At 38.5% G+C, this 20,000-nt stretch overlaps 1 protein-coding gene across 1 annotated transcript in view; it reads left to right on the plus strand.

Moving 5' to 3' along the window:
- The first annotated feature begins 280 nt into the window (after positions 1 to 280).
- LOC122356250 (adhesion G protein-coupled receptor A3) overlaps positions 281 to 20,000 on the plus strand; it is a 75,301-nt gene continuing 55,581 nt past the window's right edge. Inside the window, 10 exon segments of the mRNA XM_043254783.1 lie at positions 281 to 298; positions 2,237 to 2,450; positions 2,610 to 2,649; positions 9,636 to 9,747; positions 11,273 to 11,436; positions 13,041 to 13,141; positions 13,144 to 13,223; positions 14,450 to 14,599; positions 17,108 to 17,269; positions 19,049 to 19,237. Of these exon segments, the coding sequence (XP_043110718.1) occupies positions 281 to 298; positions 2,237 to 2,450; positions 2,610 to 2,649; positions 9,636 to 9,747; positions 11,273 to 11,436; positions 13,041 to 13,141; positions 13,144 to 13,223; positions 14,450 to 14,599; positions 17,108 to 17,269; positions 19,049 to 19,237 (1,230 nt within the window).

Below are 20,000 nucleotides of genomic sequence, written 5' to 3' on the forward strand. Positions count from 1 at the left end.
ATATTTTCTGAGTTAAAGTGCTGCAAATCTCCTCAAGGGAAATGTCAATAAAACAGCTCTTGTTTATATAGAATACTTTTGTTTCACTCCTTGAGATGAGCTTATATGAGGTTTTTGCTTCAGATTTATAACAACCTCAAATTGCAACTTATAAGATACTCACACATTGGGACTTAATTTGGGTCTCCTTCAGCTTTGCTTGACATAAAAATGAAGAAATGATGCCAGAGACCGTAATACAAGATATCTGACAAAACACCATCTGAACTGATGTCTAACCATGTTAAAAGTGGTTACGGTGAGTTGACTGAGTTTACCAGGGCTGAGTTTAAAATGCCAGGTTTCAACAGGGCTAAGCTTTAACAGGGCAGGGCTCATGCAGGGCGATTTTAACAGAGCTGGAGTTTCAGGTTTAGTTTAACAGGGTTGACTGAAACAGCCTCTGGAGTTTAAAAATGCTTAGGTTTAACAGGGTTGAGAGTTTAACAGCTAAAATTTAGTCAGGTAAATACAGGTTGGGTTTAACAGAGTTGAGCTCACAGGTTTAGGCTTAACAGGTTGGAAGCTTAATGGTGGGTAGTGTTTTTATAGGCTGAGTTTAACAGTCTTGAGTTTAACAGGGTAGGGTTTTGTAGGCTGGATTTAACACAGGAGTTTCACAGGTTTAGGTTTACCAGGCTGATTTATCAGGCTGAGTTTAACAGGCTTGAGTTTAACAGTGCTGAGCTAAACAGTCTTGAGTTTGAAAGTTACCAGGAAGGAGTTTAACAGGTAGGCTCACACAATAACAGAGTTGAGTCACAGGCCTAGGCTTTAAATATAGGGCTGAGTTTAATAGGCTGAGTTTCTAAGGCTTGAGTTTCTTAACAGAGTTGAGTCATGTTTAGGTTTAACAGGAAGGAGCTAAACAGGCTTGTTTAAAATGCTTAGGTTTAACAGGGCTGAGTTGAACACAGTTTAACAAGGCAGAGTTTCACAGGAGCTAAATTTAACAGCCAGACAGGCTTAGGTTGCTGCAGGGTTGCTGTTTAACAGATATTAAGAGGGTTGAGTTTAACGTGGAGGCAGCCCGGTGTGAATGGAGATGCTTGGTTATAAAATTAGTTGTGTCGTTCAGCAGGAGTATTTAGTCTGACCAGAGCGCTGGCTGTCCGTCCAAGGTTGTCCAGTGTCCAAGAAAAACTTATGGGACACAAAACGCTTGAGGCACAAAGACCCACAATCTTTACAAATATATATATCTGGCACATAACTAAAGCACACTTAGTCCCTGTGGAAGTTGCAGAGTTATTTATAAGGATCATCATATACCAGATTTTTTTTCCTTTCCTTTATTTTTGTGTTGTTTAACTGTTTGACAGGGATGTTAATTGCTTAGAATCTGCTTGGCATAACAAAACATACAAATGAGTCCAGCATATCCATGATCGTATTTTAAAATCAAAATCATTTTAGTGTAAATGTATTGAATGATTGTGTGCAAGGTTTATTCATGGTATTGTCTTAAGTTCTTCAGAGTATGACAGATGAATCTGATAAAAAGTACATTTTATTTATTTATTCAAAATAGTAAAATTTAAGAAAATAAATTGATTTATTTATAATATTTATTTGCATTTTTAAAATTCAAAATGTATCAAAATACAAATACTGCATATGTAATCTTTTAATTTATACTGTATGTTATATAAAAAGTTTTTTGTTTAAATGAGTTGCAATTTTGTTTTTGTTTCTGGAGACAAAAATTCAATCACAGAGTTTTCCCCATTTAATAAATTTCCCCACTAAAAATGTCATACAGTAATATCCTGTCAGGCATATTTAAAACAGAAATATGCCTCAAATTTATGACACATTAAAAGATTAATTAGTTTCACCCTCAAAATATTAATTTGTTGTCATTTAGATTTCGTTTTTAATTTGCCACTATCCTAGGTTTTAAGAACATTTGTCATTAGGATTTTTTCACTTATTTAAAGTAAAATGTAATACTTCCTTATTCTTTTATATATTTTAATATGCAAGCTGAATAAGTGTGTCGCTTACATAAACACTGTTATACACTGAATGACAGTGTAACTTCATTTCAACAAAATTTCACATCCAAAAACGTACGTTTAATGTGTCTCTATGGACATAAAATCACTTTGATCCATATGCATAGGCATAAAATCACTTGTTTGTGCCCTCTTCCTGTCGCATCGCTGATCTGTAACGCCCCTGACCTGTGTTTCAGACGGCCTCTGGAGCTCCCCGTCCTGCAGCTCATCCCGACCCAGAGGCAGCTGGTGTTTCATGGGACCGCCTGCCGCTGCAGTGCACCGGCCTCCTTCCTCGACTCCGTCCGCCAGGCTGTCCTGGAGCCACGAGCAGCGCCCCGCCCAGACCTCTGGAGGACAGAGGGCTGTACGTGGAGGACAGCATCGCTCACACTGCTGCCTCATTACCAGGTGAGAGCGACACCATGCATTCCTACGGTCAAAATCATCCATTTTTGTTTCATGCCAAGATCGCCGGGATATTAAAGGAATAGTTCACCCAAAAATGGTGGCTCAAACAGCGTGGCTGTTGCAAAGCTCTTTTTTAAATATCTTTTGTGTGTTCTGCAGATCTGGATATAATTCATACAGGTGTGGAACTACCAGGAAAGTGAGAAAAAATGACAGAATTTTCACTTTTGGGTCTGTTGAAGATATTTTTGTCAGTTTTCTACCATGGATATTGTAATTATTCATATGCATTGCTAAAAACTACAAGTTTAAAGATTTTTTTTTTGCACCTCAGATTCAAGATTTTCAAATCGTTGTGTCTCACCAAATATCCTATCCAAAAGAAACTATACATCAACGGAAAGCTTATTTATTCAAATAAATGTCAATGTAAAGAAATGACCAGTTGTGTGGTCCCTGTCACGTATCGTAGACATAGCAATGCCACTTTAATTACTATGTTTTTGCTTCAACTGCTGAAAAAAAAAAAAACTAAATTAATGTTTCACAAACAGTAGTGGTGTTCATAAATGGTTGCCATTTCTGCATTAAAAATCAGCTCATTTGTGTTTCAAAAAGTTTAAGGTCGGTCACTTTTGGTCAGCTCGCCACACGATGTAACATGTATCTATTATAACGGAAAACATATCGCTTTAATGCCATAATGCGTTATTACAGAAAAATCTATAGGTTTTAGTAGAGAAAACATCTTGTTATAGCATGAAAATGCGCTTTTAACGAGGAAAAATGTCGTTTTAATGAGAAATTATCTTGTTATAACGAGAAAAGATGACGCTTAACAAGAAAACATCTTGTTAGAGCAAAATGTTGTTTTAAAGAGAAAATTTCTCGTTAGAAGCGCAGAAAACATCCTGCTATAGAATGAAAATGTTGTTTTAACGAGAAAATATCTAGTTATAACAACAAAGATGTATTTTTAATGAAAACATCTCGTTATAACGAGAAAAGGCCTTGTTATTATGACAAGCGAGTGGAAAAGCTACTAAACTGGTGTGTGTGTGTGTGGTAGCATTGCATCTCATGCAGAGGTTTGCCAGAAGTGTGTGTCGTCTGGAGTCTCGGCCGCTTTAGAAGGCGTTTAACGAAACATATGCTGCATGGTAATTAGGACGATAATGCGCCACATGCCGACTCTCAAGCACTCGACAGACCACCGTGCCTCTTCCTCCTGCTCTCCATTTCCCATCTCACACACACACACACACACACAACACACACACACACACACAAACAGTTACGGCAGCGAGTGAGTCAGTGTGTGAAAGTGAACCATGTGGCGGTTAATTACTTCAACTAGCTCTCACCACGCAGTAACGTCTGAGCATAAATATTGATGAAGTGCCGGCGGAAATATGTTTCTCAGTGTCAACCAAGCGCTTTTTCTGCGCGGGCCGGAGTTTCAACTTCACACCAGCGCTAATTTCTCGCGTTAGTAAACCGTGCCACATATTAGTATGCAGAGCAGACACTGACTCATTCAGCCGTCATATGAATCATCTGCTCTGCAGTCCGGCCTCGTTCTGATCGCACTAAATTTCTCTCGGATTTCACTCATAATCTCAGACTAGCTGAGCGTCAAGCTTCTGAAGTTTGATTAGAAAGTGAGGTGAAGTAGATAGATTAGTTAAACACCACCCTACATCCAGTTTAATGCTGTGTTTAAAAGTTACACGGATAAGAAATAATTTTTCAGCTTGAATTAAATGTGGAAGCTGCGCATTTCAAAATGCAGTAATATCAATATTAAATGAAAAACTATTATGTTGTTGATAGCCGTCGTGTGACATCTGGCACAAAATTAAAATTCCAATTTAATTGGCATTTTTAATTTCACTAGAATGAACTTTTGAAATTAAATAAACAGCTGAATGCGTTCAAATTAGCAAATGCATTTGTAGAAATTGAGGAATATTTTACATGCAAGCAATTTTTTTTTTTAAACTCAATCACAATTAAGCGGGCGCTTTGTGCTGAAATAGTTTTTTGCATGCCACATGAATGAATGTGTGGAATTAAAAATGCATTCCTAGCCACTGCATTAGCATTCATGTCCTCACCTGCCATGGCCACTTACATATTATCATGACGCTTGCATATTATATTTCAAATTGAACTGATCCAGTTTTATGCTTTCGTGAATGAGATATTCTTTCATATGTTCCTGAGGTATTCAGTGTCAAAAATCCAAACTACACAGCAAAATGACAGTCACAGCCACAATTATATATATATTTAAACCAAATATTTCCAGTTTTGTATTTGAACAGCATTTTAGGGTTAGGTTGCATTTAGAAAAACAAATCAATAAGCTTAATGTGATGCATATTTGACAGATTTGCACTAAAAAGTTATGTGTTTGCATCTATTTTCAATATGCATTTATTCAAATAGTTTGAAATCAGCATAAAATCATTACATTTATTGTTAAAAATATGAACATGGATAAATGTGACTAGCTGTGGAAACAAGCGATATTCAATTATTCAAACATGAGATTGAAACAAGCTGGATTTATTGATACTAAAGATGAACTTGGTTATTGTGCATTTAAAACACGTTTGGTTAATGACAGAAATCGGACCGGTTTCTGCTTTCTAGAACTGACTCATATACATCCCATTATCTGTAATGGTTTATGTTTAAACTGTGTCATCCAAATCCTTGTTAATGTATATGCAATCAATTACATGAATCTTTTTGACCCATGCAAAATGTGATATTTGGGAATATATGAAATTTCCTGTACAAAATATACGGTCGTGTGTGAAGTGAAAGCATTAGTGAAACCTGAACCCTCCAGATATGGAGCATCCATATATTATATTTCCTTATGGGGAGTGCAGAAAAATATCTAGAAGTGCCGGAGGACTTTCTTTCTGTGCTGTATTTGCATATGTGACGTGTTTGATTGGACAGCTGTCACAGTGTGTCTGGTGAATACGAGGACACTCAGGGCCGGCTCTCGTTCCTCCTCTTATTTTCCGTCGCTCATTCCAAGAGTCGTTCCTGCAGGCTTGTGATGGATTTCTTGACATTCTCCTTTTGATTAGGCCCTCAATTAATGGCCGCTCTCTCCTTGTACATACAAACGGTGCTGCTCTCTGCTTCACGAGTGGAGCCTATACTGTAATGTTGCTCTTGGCAGAGCAGAGATCTTCTGGCCAGAGAGACGGAGAGAGAGAGAGAGAGAGAGAGACGGAGACAGCAGCCCGTCTGACTCCACCGGCCAACCAAAACACACACACACAGATCCCGCAGGAAGCTGTACAATAGTAAAAATAAACAGCCTCCATTATGTTCTGCTCTACACTGCTATTAAAGCGTCAGTGCAAATGACGTACAGATCACCTTATAGCGAGAATTGTTTGATTTAAGAGCAGATTGTGGTTGGACGTTTGTGTTTTTGACCTGAGGACTGAATCTGCTTGTTATTGTTTTCCAGTAAAATTCCAGAGACATTCACTATAAGTACAGAAATGTATTTGACGTGTTGTATTATATTTGATATGATCAAACTTTGCTGTTGAATCTGTTTCATTCTCAATCATGTTTTCTGTCGTCTGATTGATAGTTTAGATCCAGTAAAAATGATTTTAGTGTAATTGCAGAAACACTTATCGTAGTCTTTCTCCTGTCGAATCTTGACTGATTTTGATGTGTAGGAAGCGCTATTCATCTGAAGATATAGAGCGATGGCTGATGTTTGATCATTCTCTGTCAGTATCTGCTGGTCTGTTCTAGAGATCTCCTTGTTTTACATTACAAGCAGCAGAATTTCATCATAGAAATATCAGCATCTGCACCAAATTGCGTAACTTTTACTGCGTTTGAGTTCTTTGACAAATTGGGCTGTTTTCACATCATATTTTATGTATTATATGAGCCACGAGAGATGGATGCATCGAATGTGATACACATATTCAAACTTTTAAGGTTTTATTTAAAACATAAATATACCTTTTTGTCTGCACGTGCTTTTTTATATGTCGGGCTTGACAAGATCAAGAAAGCAAATCTTGACATTAGGATAAGTAACTCTCTCTGTTTCACACCACACTTACAGTCTCTGTTCTCTTTGATGACTTTTGCCTCTCTGGGCTGATTGGCTCTTGGGTGATTTGGTAACCATGGCGACTGGAGTTTAATTCTCTCATTATGGCTCTGTTTGTCTGATGAGGGTTTGTGTCTGTCTCTCATGTTTGAGGAAGACTGACAGCAGACAGACGCGGAGTGACCTGCTGGACACAGAAGTCAATTAGCAATTTCATTTAAAGCAAACTTTGTTATTGTATTTATTCGTGCATTAATATGTTTGTTTTTCTGTTTCTATGTGAAGAGGCTTTCAAATAAACTGCTGTCGTGTTCATTGTTTTTCCAGTCCTTGTATTCTGTCTCATAGCCTGCTGTTTATATAGCGCAGACAAGTGTGTAACTGCTCTGTAATCCCAAAGCCAGAGCTCAGTTCATCATCATGATCTAATGGAGCCTCAGAGGTGAGCAGAGACTCTAATAAACAGCCAACATTTGCTCGACCTTTAGAGGAACATGGATAATTTCAAGATGCTTTGGGCTGAAACATGAGACAAACTTTAGATCAACCTGAAAGCAGACTCAAAATTTCTTGTCTGTTTTGTCATTGAAGCTGCTGATAGAAGAAAGGTTAAATGCTGCATGGAAGAATTGGCAGGGTGTTTTTATGTGGTAATGTGTTGTGGGTGGTTGCCAAGGTGTTGCTATGTAGTAATGTATTGTAGGTAGCTGCCAAAGGGTTGTTATGCAGTAATGCGTTGTGCGGTGGATGCCAAGATGTTGAAATTAAGTTGTTAATATCTTGTGGATAGCAGCTAAGATGTTGTCATGCAGCCGCTAAAATGTTGTGGTGGTTGCCAAGGTGTTGCTATGCAGAAATGTGTTGTAGGTAGCTGACAAAGTGTTGCTGTGCAATAATTTGGGTGATTTTCAGCTTGTTGCCATGTAGTAATGTTTGGTTTGGGTGGCTGCCATGGGATTGCTGCGCGATAATGAGTTGTTAGTGGTTGCCAGGGTGATGCTATGCGATTGCTGATGAGTTGTGGGTGGTTGCCAAGGTGTTGCTATGTAAGAATGTGTTGTAGGTAGCTAACAAGGTTTTGCTGTGCAATAATGCATGTGAGTGGTTTCTAGGTTGGTTCTATGCTGTAATGTGTTTGGGTGGTTGCCAAGCGATTGCTGCGCAATAATAATGAGTTGTTAGTGGTTGCCAGGGTGTTACGCGTGTGATTGCTGATGAGTTGTGGGTGGTTGCCAAGGTGTTGTTATACAGTAGCAACGTGTTGTGGGAGGCTTGTCAATGGGTTATCATTAAATAGTGTATTGTAGATGGTTGCCAGGGTGTTGCTATGCAGCAATGTGTTCTAGGTTAACAATGCAGTTGCAAATGCATTATGGTAGAGCTCTTTTGTAGGTTTTGATTGCTTCGATTACCATCATTTGTAAGTCACTTTGGAAAAGGGGTCTGCTAAATGACTAAATGTAAATGTAATGTGTTGTGGTGGTTGCCATAGGGTTGCTGTGAAATAATGCATTGTGGGATGTTGCTATGCAATAATGTTTTGTTTGTGGTTGCCAGGGTGTTGCTATTTGGTTGCTAATGTGTTGTGGGTGGTTGCCAAGCTGTTGCTATGTGGTTAGTAATGAGTTGTCAGGGTGTTCATTGGTGGTTGCTGGAGGTTTGCTAAGGTCCATGAATGAGTGCATGAGGATATTCATCAAAACTATGTTTTAGGCAGCAAATAAAGTAAATTTTGATGCTAGAATATGGAATAATTTTTACTCTACTTCATGCAATGGCAAATGTGAAACACAATAAAAAACGAGTAATTTTGTGGAGTTTCTATTAGTCTTTTGGTTTAATTGTTCAGTGTTGCTAAAAATATTTTCACAGATGTTTGATCTGAGTAATCTGGACATTATGTGATACAAAGATCAATCTGCAGCTCGCAACCTTTTACTGTTCATGTGTCTCAGATTATGATGCTTGCAACAATAGTCAAGAGTTTGATTCTCTTAGACAATCATGCTCTTCAGATGTATAGCATGAATGAACTATAAGATGCTTTCAGAGTGCGTTTGTTATTCTTTTTAATATTCAATATTTCATGAATAATTCACATTTATATACCTGTTCTTGTTCATGCTTCAGTGATAATGAAACTGAAGAGCATCTCTATAGTGGCAAGAACTATTTTAACGCCTGGGTTTTGAAATATTCATCAGTGGAGGCCCCCGACTTCAACACTCACAGGCCTGTTATTATCCTCCGATTGTGAAACATGCGCATATGAGAGTAAATGTTGCTAATGAAGTGCTTTGACACAATCATGGATTTCAGCCGGACAACAGAGCTCTGTTGTGGGAATGTAGGTCACTGTGTGTGTTTGTGTTCTCATCGATGCTTGTTTTTTCCCCTTGTTTGGATACATACAGCATGTATTTTATTTAGAAGAAAATGTGAGAAGTGCATGTAAAACTTGATATATATATATATATATATATATATATATACAGCTAATGTGCTGTAGGTGGTTGCCAGGGTGGTGTTTGCAAATGTGGGGATGCTTATTTGTTGCTATGCAGTTGCTAATATGTTGTGTGTGGTTGCCAGGGTGTTGCGGTGTGGTTGTTTGTTTTCAAGTGCTGTGGGTGGTTGCCAGAGTTGCTACGCAGTAGCTAATACGTTGTGGGTAGTTGCCAGGTGTTGCTATGCTGCTGGTAATGCATTGTGTGTGGATGCGAGGCGCTGATCTTGTGTTGTGTGTGGTTTTCATGGTGTTGCTAACGCTTTGTGAGCTGTTGCCAGGGTGTTGCTATGCAGTTAATGATGTGTTCTTAGGCTAGGTTTTTCTGGGTGTTTGCTAATGTCCGCATGAATGAGTACATCACGATAAGAAACATCTAGTAGAAGTGTTTGCTAAACGAATGCTTCTAAACCTGTGTGACATCATTTAAATTTTTGTTTTTGTAACACAACATGAAATGTCTAGCTGTTTTTTTAATTCACTGTGTTTGTTGTGTATATTTCTGCTTGTGTCACCTCACTGATTTTCTCATCACATAAACACAGAGCATCCTCTCATATCTCTTTAGAGAAAGCTCTCTGTTATTTTTGGCATGTGGCTGTCAGTTTGAAAGGGCACGAGCACAGTTGCCCGGCCGCAGCTCTTCAGAGTGCTCTCTGAGCCATATGTGCTGCAGATGGGTCAGCTTTAGTGCTGCCGCTGGCCATTCTGAGGGTCTGAGGTCATTAATCAGGGCTCTGGTGCTGCCGGACCACAGCAGAGATGAATAATGTGCCATAACCAGATGTCCTCAGAACATCAGGACGATTTATGCTGCTTTTACCTGGATAATCTCATGGATAGACACTAAAAATGGCTGCATTGCACTTTGGATGTTAACTAATTATTAGCTGTCTGTAAACTGCTTTTAAAGAAGACCATGTGTGTTTTCCTTTTTTGACCCAAAAAGAGTTGTTTTGTAGAGTAAATTGTAAAAAAATAACCTCTTGGAAGCCTGTCACATCATATCAACCACATAGCAACACCCTGGCATTCGCTTAGCAACACCTAGCAACCATTAATAAAAGTCCAGCATCCACTTAGCAACATCTTGGTGGTCACTCATATTTTCAGAAAATTTGCAAATGTGGTTATTTTTGATGCTGTAAAGGTGCAGAAAGAGCTAAATGTAAATCTTATAGTCTATCGCAAAAACTGAGCACTAAGTTGAAGAACGTTATGCTCAGAAAGAGTTTAATCTATGTTTCAAGACTGAAACACCAGCTTCCACACACTCCAGTGCAGAATGAAAACTGACAGTCATTATATCGGGAAAGAAAGTCAACATTTCCCAATAACTGGAGTGTGTGTGTGTGTGTGTGTGTGTGTGTGTGTGAGTAAGTGAGAGTGTGTGCTTGTGTGTTTGTGTGTGTATGTTAGAGAGTGAGCTAAAGACTGTGTGTGCACGTGTGTGTGTGTGTGTGTCTGTGAGTCTGTTTCTGTGTGTGTGAATGTGTGTACTTGTGTGAGTGTGTGTGTGTGTGTGACAGAGTGAGCAAGAGACTGTGTGAGTCTGTTTCTGTGTGTGTGTGTGCGTGCTTGTGTGTTTGTGTGTGTATGTTAGAAAATGAGCGAGAGACTGTGTGTGTGAGTCTGTTTCTGTGTGTGTGAGTGTGCGTACTTGTGTGAGTGTGTGTGAGAGAGTGAGCGAGAGACTGTGTGTGTGTGTGTGTGTGTGTGTGTGTGTGTGTGTGTGTGTGCGAGGGATTACGGGCCTGAGCAGTCTCTGTCTCTCTCTCTCTGAGCCTCTAATCATTTTTACTGTGAAAGATTTGTGCGCTCACCGAGCCACTTACTATTCCACAGCCAGCGCTTGCATGCATGAATCGTTCACGTCCTCAATATTTACCTCGAAAATGTTGTAGAAATGCAGGAACAAAAGCTGCTGGAAAATACTACAGTGTATTAATAATGCAAAGCTGAATACGAATCAGTCTGAATAACCTTAGTCTTGTGTTTGCTGTTGCTTTTAATCACACAGCCATTCAAACGGAATGCGCTTCATTTTGCGCTTAGAAAATGCACATCATTTAATATTTGAATAGATGCTGCAACGCAAAGTTCATGGAGAAAAAAGCTGTTTTCATGATGATTAAATACAATGCTCCTGAGCGTCCGCTCATGTTGAAGTGTGACTCAGTGTCGCGTCTCACCCTTGTTTCGCAGCGAGCTCATCCTGTCCAACATCGATGCCGGCGTTTCCGTAATTGGCAGTGTCACGTGACCAGTTCCCGTGGCAACAGCTCAATCGGCATGGAGATCGTGGTGCTGAGACGACGACGCTGCATCTGCGGAGCCGAGAGGGTCAGTAGCAACAAGGGCGACTTCAGGTGTGTCCGTCAGCAACATCACACACTGACACCGACGCCATTCACCAGCTTAAAGGCGCAGTTCACCCCTTTCTCACCCCCATGTTGTTGAACACAAAAGAAGACACTTTGAAGAATGTTAGGAACTCTAACGGTAGCCTTTGACTTCCATAATATTTCAAGGGAAGTCAATGGCTACCATCAACACACAAAAAGATATTACGAAGAATGCCTGGAAGCCAAACAGCTGACGGTAGCCATTGACTTCCATAGTATTACAGTGTTTTTTTCCATTCAAAGGGAAGTTAGTGGCTACCACAATACAAAAGAAAATATTACGAAGAATGTCGGGAACCCAACTGGTGATGGTAGCCATTGACTTCCACAGTATTACAGTGTTTTCCATTCAAAGGGAAGTCAATGGCTACCGTCAACACAAAGGAAAATATTACGAAGAATATTGGGAGCCCAACAGCTGACGGTAGCCATTGACTCTCTCACAGTATGGAGTAATAAAATTACTTTGGATGTCGATGATTACCGTCAGGGAAGTTGGCCACAAAATAGTTGGCGGTAGCCACTGAGTCTGATTGTATGGGGTAGAAAATGACTTCGGTCAGTTGACGGCAGCCATTGACCTCCATAGTGCATATATATGTTTTTTCATACAAGTCAATGGTAGGATATTATGAAAAATGTTCAAAAAGGCAAGCAGACAGTTTATGGTAGCCACTGACCTCCTTAGTATGGGAAAAAATACTATTTTATATTAAAATACTAAGAGTGAATGGCTCCCATCGATTGTTTGGTTGCCAGCATTCTTCAGGACGTCTTCTTTAGTGTTCAACAGAAGAAGGAAAGTCAGGTCTGGAAGAACGTGAGGGTGAGAGAGTTTGGTTTCTGAGCGAACTGTCTCTTTAAAAGCACGCCACAGATTGTGTAATTGTGATGCTTCAGTGCGCCTGTTGTATTTTAACGTCAGATCTCTGATTGCTGCTTTTATAGCTCCATGTTCGTTCTGTGTTTATGCAGCACACGACCGTAATGGGCCGGAAAATGAGCCTGTTGTTAGCAGAGGAATTAGTGTCATTGGTGCATTACTGGCAACAACAAACGGACTCTGTTCATGTTCACAAACCTCATGTGACGCTGCCATTTTAAAAGCTTGGGGTCAGAACTGTTCATTAAGGATTGATCAATTATACATTTATAAAAGATTTTAACTTAATGTGGTCTTGGTGAGCATTTTTGACAGGTAGCACAAAATAAATAATAATAATAATTTTTTTTTTTTTCATTTGTTATCAATGACAGGAGTACGTCACACTTAATTTATTTTTAGTTTCGAAATAAATTACTATTAAGTTAGAAAATCATTTTAAGTTTGATATAATATTAATACATAATACTATTAACACAATATTACTGCATTTCAACTACGTGTTTCATGAAGTACCCCAAACTTTTGACTGGCTCTGTGGCAAAATATCACTTTTATTTGTCTTTTATAAACGTGATTCATATGGTGGAGAAGCCGGGTTTTAGATGTTAAATTATAAGTCCTGTATCAATCGGATGATCAAGTGAAGAAACGTGAGGACTCTTGATGTGATGAATGTTCACAGGTGGCCGAAGACGCTGGCCGGGTTCATGGCCTTCCTGCCGTGTGTCGCGTCCAGCTCTGGCTCCGCCCCTCTGGAGAAAAGGGCGTGGCGTAGGTGTGACCGCCGGGCCGATGGGCGGAGCACGACTACAACCAGTGCTCTTACACCAGCCAGTTCACCCGCAGCCTGCACGAGCTCACGCAGGTCCGCACCTTCATCATCATCATCATCATCATCATCGAGTGAATGCACCTGCCTGAATCACTTCTGGCGTGACGCACCTGGTTATGTTTTATTTACATTTAGTCACTTAGCAGACGCTTTTAGCCAAAGCTATAGAAGCAATCCAATAGGAAGCCCTTTAATATTACTACAAGGCTACAGAGACCACGTTTAAATTCAGTTACTATTTAATTTTTACTATTTAATCAACACTCAAATAAACACAAATGTTTTGTTAATTAACCTCTAAATTCTACAATTTCTATTTGTTGTTGAAATATAACGATTTGCAGAGTCATAACCTGTTTCATGCAATATTTATTTATACATATGCATTAAATAATTAAGACAAAGTAAATATAATGATGATTTAACTAGCTGTCTAGTTTTTTTATGTCTTCTGCTCAACACCGTCATTTATTTGATTTAAAATGTAATTCATTTCTGTGATTGATTCTGTGTTTTTTTGTATTCTTTTTAAAGAAGTCTCTTCTGCTCAGCAATGCTGCATTTATTTGATCAAAAATATGATAAATATTTTACAACATTAATTATTTGTTTTCTCTGTGAATATGTGTTAAACAGTCATTTATTTCTGTGAAAAGCAGCTGAATTTTCAGCACTACTAGTCTTCAGAAATCACTCGAATATGATGATTTGCTGTTCAAGAAACATTTCTGATTATTATCAGTGTTATCAATATTTTTGTGGAAACTGTGAATCATTTTGTTTTGGAAAAGTACAGCATTTATTTGAAATAGAGATCATTTGGAACATTATACATATCTTTTTTTTTTAAAAAAAAGTATTGCAATATACAATTATAATAAACAACAAATATTACAAAACAAAACAATAAAAAATAAGAAATCAGAACAATAAAAAAAAAAAAATATATATATATATATATATATATATATATATATATATATATATATATATATATATATATATATATATATATATATATATTACATTTTTTAATTATTATATATTAAAGATACATACAAAAATAAATAAAATAAAAAAGAGGCATATGAATCAATACAGTAGATTAAGGGAAGGGTTAAACATAAAAGTTTGAGATGTTACATTATACATATTTTTACTGTCATTTTTGATCAATTGAATGCATCCTTAATGAATAAAAGTATTAGTTTCTTAAAAGCCCCCAGATGTTGAGCAGTATCGTCTGATTCTGGTCTCAGGTGTCGGTGAACGTCTCCAGCGCTCTGGTTCTGGCGCAGCGGCTCTCGTCTCTCTCCAGCAGGGCGGCGCTGTTCGGGGACGTGATGGACGTCATCTTCGTCACTCATCTGGTGGAAAGACTCACGCGCCTGCTGGATCACGCCAGAGAGGTCAAACAGCTGCTTAAGCCTTAATTCACACCTAGTCAAATGTGCAGGAATGCTTTTAATGGATCTTGTTTTCCTGTAGAAATATCTAAACATCATTACATCAAGATACGTTTACTGGAGATAAGACGAGGCTTTTTTTGAGAAACCGAAAATGAAGATCAAAACCAAGCTTTCATGATTAAAACAAGAAGTAAAATATCTGACGGTGAAGTCGTAAAAATGTGATTCAGAGGGAAAACAAGTTCATTTTTCTGATTCCACTGTCAGATTTTTTCTCGCAAGCATAAGCTCACTTCATTTTGATCAGCTTCCAAGAAAACAGGATATTTTGAAGAAGATTGAGAGATTTGAAAAAGCTCATTAATACACATTTCTGGGAAACGTGTCAAAATAAAGTGAGTTTATGCTTGAAAGAAAACAAACGATCTGCCAAAAATAAAATAATATAATGTTATAAGCAGGGTTGTTATAGTTTACCAAACTAGGGAGAAATTTCTATTTCAAACGAGAAAATATTTATAGTTTGTATATCTATCTATCTATCTATATATATACATATATATAGATCAATAGATGGATGGATGGATGGATAGATAGATAGATAAAATTAAATTAAATTTAACATTATAATAGTTATTTAACATTATATAGTAATATATATATATATATATATATATATATATATATATATATATATATATACAAAAATTATATAAAAATGCATAAAAATAAAATATATAATAACAGCTGTAAAGACAATTAAAAAGAAACGTCTGACAAAATGTAAACAAAAACTTTTTGTTACTTGAAATTAAAGAAACATAAAAAAAGAAAACCATGAGCTTTTTTTATTAATTTGATTTAACTAATATTATTTTATTTCGGCATGTCATTTAGTTTAACTTGACATACTAAAATAACTGGAACTAGTATTGAAATAAAATGAATAAAAATACTTGCTAACAATTTAACTAATATTAAAATGAAAGCAAAAATATTCTAAATATTATTTACATTTTTATATTATTAAGTGATATTACACTTAGAAACAAAATGGCATTTTTAGCCTCAACTGATCTGATTAATCTTGATTTAAGGAGATCTGTTCTGGAGTGAGTCTGTCATGTTTGCTCTGGTGTGACTCAGTCTCTTCTTCTTCTTCTTCTTCTTCTTCTTCTTCTTCTTCTTCTTCTTCTTCTTCTTCTTCTGTGTAATTTAGATGCCATTTGAGTCCCTGCACATTGTTATCAGCTATTTTCAGCTTTAAGTGTTATGTACACACGTTCAGTCAACACGTTTAGCATTTGAAGCACCGCTCGCGCTCCATCACGAGCCCAGGAGGATGTTTATGTGTGAATGAGGAGAAAACACACTCGCTAGCTTTGGGGAAATCGCTATTAATTACATAACTCACGCTGCTGTGTGTGACCTCGGGCCAGTGTGCTAACATTCTCATTCGTTTGGAGGAGGCTCTTATTCACCTTCTTTAGATTGTTTACATTTACATGAGCTTTTCCTGGGAAATCAGCCTTATGGAAATGCAAATTAATCCATTTATAATAGACAGCAAAATAGAACAATGATGTAAAAGTCTAACATGATTAAATCATTATAAATACATCTTTTGATACACGCTATTCCATCAACGCTTGCATGTAGCCTGCTGCAGAATATGTATGTATCTGTGTGTGTGTGTGTATATATATATATATATATATATATATATTATTTATAATTAAATATATATCTGTGTCTGTGTGTGTGTCTCTGTGTGTGTGTGTGTGTGTGTGTGTGTCTGTCTGTATGTGTGTGTGTCCCTGTGTATATGTCTCTGTGTGTATGTGTGTGTTTCCCTGTGTGTGTGTCTCTGTGTGTCCCTGTGTGTGTGTGTGTGTGTGTCTGTCTGTGTGTGTCCCTGTGTGTGTTGCGTGTGTATGTGTGTGTCCCCGTGTGTGTGTGTCTGTCTGTGTGTGTCCCTGTGTGTGTGTGTCTCTATGTGTCCTGTGTGTGTGTGTGTGTGTGTGTGTGTGTGTGTGTCTGTCTGTGTGTGTCCCTGTGTGTGTTGCCGTGTGTATGTGTGTGTGTCCCCGTGTGTGTCCCCCCTTGTGTGTGTCCCCGTGTGTGTGTCTGTGTGTGTTGCCGTGTGTGTGTGTGTGTGTCCCGTGTGTGTGTGTGTGTCTGTCTGTGTGTGTCCCTGTGTGTGTGTGTCTCTGTGTGTCTCTGTGTGTCCCTGTGTGTGTGTCCCTGTGTGTGTGTGTGTCTGTCTGTGTGTGTTGCCGTGTGTATGTGTGTGTGTCCCTGTGTGTGTGTGTGTGTCTCTGTGTGTCCCCGTGTGTCCCCGTGTGTATGTGTGTGTGTCCCCGTGTCTCTGTATGTCTCTGTGTCCATGTGTGTGTGTGTGTCCCTGTGTGTGTGTGTGTCTGTGTCCATGTATGTGTGTGTGTCTGTGTGTCCTCGTGTGTGTATCTCTGTATGTCTCTGTGTGTCCCCGTGTGTGTGTGTGTGTAGCTGGCCGATCACGTGCTGGACGTGGCTAGTAACATGATGGCGGTGGAGGAGCATGTTCTCTGGATGGCTCAGAACGAGGCTCGAGCCTGTACTCGGATCGTTCAGTGTGTGGAGCGTATCGCAGACCTCGCGCTCAACGCAAACACCACCGGCGTCTCAAAGGTCATCTTTTAACATCTATTTCATTTTTAAATCAGAATAAACATTGCGCATGCATGCTGTCGCAATGTTGTTTACATCTCTTCATTTTCATCTGCTTTTGTTTCTAAGGATATTAGCTTAAGCATACTACACTTTACACAGGTTAGAAAAATAAAGAAATGAAACCTAGTACAAACACAAAAGCACAGATCCTTTCATATATATGTATATATTTATATATTAGGGGTGGTACGATACATGCATGAGGCCTTCAAACAAATACAGACAATCCAGAAGGGGGCCCTGAGCAGTGCAGCGCTGTTTGCTCACTTGAAAACAAAGTTCCCTAGACAGTGACCACACGCAGATTCTCAACTCTGATAATATCTATACTCTATAATATATATATAAGTATAAAGTTGTACGTAAGATGTAATTTTATAACCGCGTAATCTTGAATTCTTATGTCATTTTTGGAGAGACTTGAGAAAGAAAAAACTGTCCAAAGATGCACTTTATTGGATTCTCTTTATTTTGTTAATGTCTATTTCATTTTAAGTAAGCCTTTTGATGTGGTTTTAATGGTAGCTGTAAGAACATGTGTTTCTCTCACAGAGCTGTTTGTGAATCTGTGCTCTCTTCTTGTAGATCAGTGCATGTTCTTCATCTCAGGTGCTTTTTTTTGCGTCTAAACGGAGTGAATCTTGACGTAATGACAGACGTGTTGTTTTTCTGATAATGTAGGTTAAAGACCGGCTTCGTTAATGGACTCTTTGTTTAGTCTTTTTATGTTTTCATAATCAGTCCTTGACTCACTCGACAGAATCCTGCTAAATGAATGCTGTTTATTCTCCAACGAGTGATGTGTGAGGGAAGTAATTAGAGTGTGTGTGTGTGTGTGTCTGTGTGTGTGTGGGACTATGTGTGTTTCTGTGTGTGTGTGTGTGTCTGTGGGACTGTGTGTGTGTGTGTGTGTGTATGTGGGACTATGTGTGTTTCTGTGTGTGTGTGTGTGTGTGTGTGTTTGTATGTGTCTGTGGGACTGTGTGTGTGTGTCTCTGTACGTGTGTGTGTGTGTGTGTGTATCTCTGCTGTATGTGTGTGTATCTCTGCTGTGTGTGTCTGTGTGTGTGTATCTCTGCTGTATGTATGTATGTGTGTGTGTGTGTGTGTGTGTGTGTATGTGTGTGTGTGTGTGTGTGTATCTCTGCTGTATGTATGTATGTGTGTGTGTGTGTGTGTATCTCTGCTGTATGTATGTATGTGTGTGTGTGTGTGTGTGTATGTGTATGTCTGTGTGTGTGTGTGTGGGACTGTGTGTGTGTGTGTGTGTGTATCTCTGCTGTATGTATGTGTGTGTGTGTGTGTGTGTGTGTGTGTATCTCTGCTGTATGTATGTGTGTGTGTGTATATGTGTGTGTGTGTATCTCTGATGTATGTATGTATGTCTGAGTGTGTGTGTGTGTGTGTTCGTGTGTGTGTGTGTGTCTGTGTGTGTGTGTGTGTGTGTGTGTGTGTGTGTGTGTGTGTGTGTGTGTGTGTGTGTGTGTGTGTGTTCGTGTGTGTGTGTGTGTCTGTGTGTGTGTGTGTGTGTGTGTGTGTGTGTGTGTGTGTGTGTGTGTGTGTGTGTGTGTGTGTGTGTGTGTGTGTGTGTGTGTGTGTGTGTGTGTGTGTGTGTGTGTGTGTGTGTGTGTGTGTGTGTGTGTGTGTGCGTGTGTGTGTGTGTGTGTGTGTGTGTGTGTGTGTGTGTGTGTGTGTGTGCGTGTGTGTGTATGTATGTATGTGTGTGTGTGTGTGTAGGTCTCTGTGAACATCGCTCTGGAGGCTCTTCTCCTCCGTCCAGACTCTCTCGAGGGTTTGTTATGTACAGTAGAGCAGCGTCCTCCTCCGCTGCCGCCGCTGACCGATGCTTCTCAACACAACACCCTGCTGGACTTCAGATGCCTCACACTAAACGCTTCCGGGTCACCGACGGGTCAGCTCAGCCAGGTGAGGCCCACCAGTCCTCACACACTCATTCTGGGATTAAAAAAGGTTTTGTGGGTTATGAAAGGTTCATATTGTGGTTTTGGGAGTCGTGCACTTTCATTGTTTTACACGTTTATTTGAACCTCATTTGGTGAACGACTCCCAAACAAGTCATTTTCCTAAAGTCCTCCTGTGATTGGTCAGCCCTTTGCAGGATGTCTTCATTCACTTACAGCTGTGTCGCACACCGCAATGAAAGGTCATTTACAAAACTCCACAATAGAGGCACTTTTAAAAGATCCGATGGTTCATAAATGTTGTTTAAACGTGTTAGGGTTACCTTTTTTATTCTGTGTTTTAAAGGGTAAACATTTTAATAAAATATTTGTACTTATGTTAAAATATTGTACTTTTACAATTTTGAAACATAAAAGGTCTACATACATGTATAATTTTTATAATTATAAAATATATATGAATATATGTTAATATTTGAATATATTTTGTGATTGTAAATATTTATATTAAATGCTGTAATTTTACAGTTGTAATTATATTTACAATTATACATATTTTAAATGGCTGTTATACAAAACTTGAAAAATGCATAATTGAAAAATATTAGATTTTTTTTTGTGCTGTCAAGCAATTGATTGCATCCTAAACCTTTGTGTACATAATATCATGTGTGTGTTTGCTTATTGTAAATACACACACATGCAGTATGTGTTTTAAAAATGTTTACATTTATATGATTATATTCTTTAATTTATATATATATATA

Source organism: Puntigrus tetrazona, chromosome 13 (genome assembly GCF_018831695.1).
Source record: "Puntigrus tetrazona isolate hp1 chromosome 13, ASM1883169v1, whole genome shotgun sequence".
NCBI classification, from domain to species: Eukaryota; Metazoa; Chordata; class Actinopteri; order Cypriniformes; family Cyprinidae; genus Puntigrus; species Puntigrus tetrazona.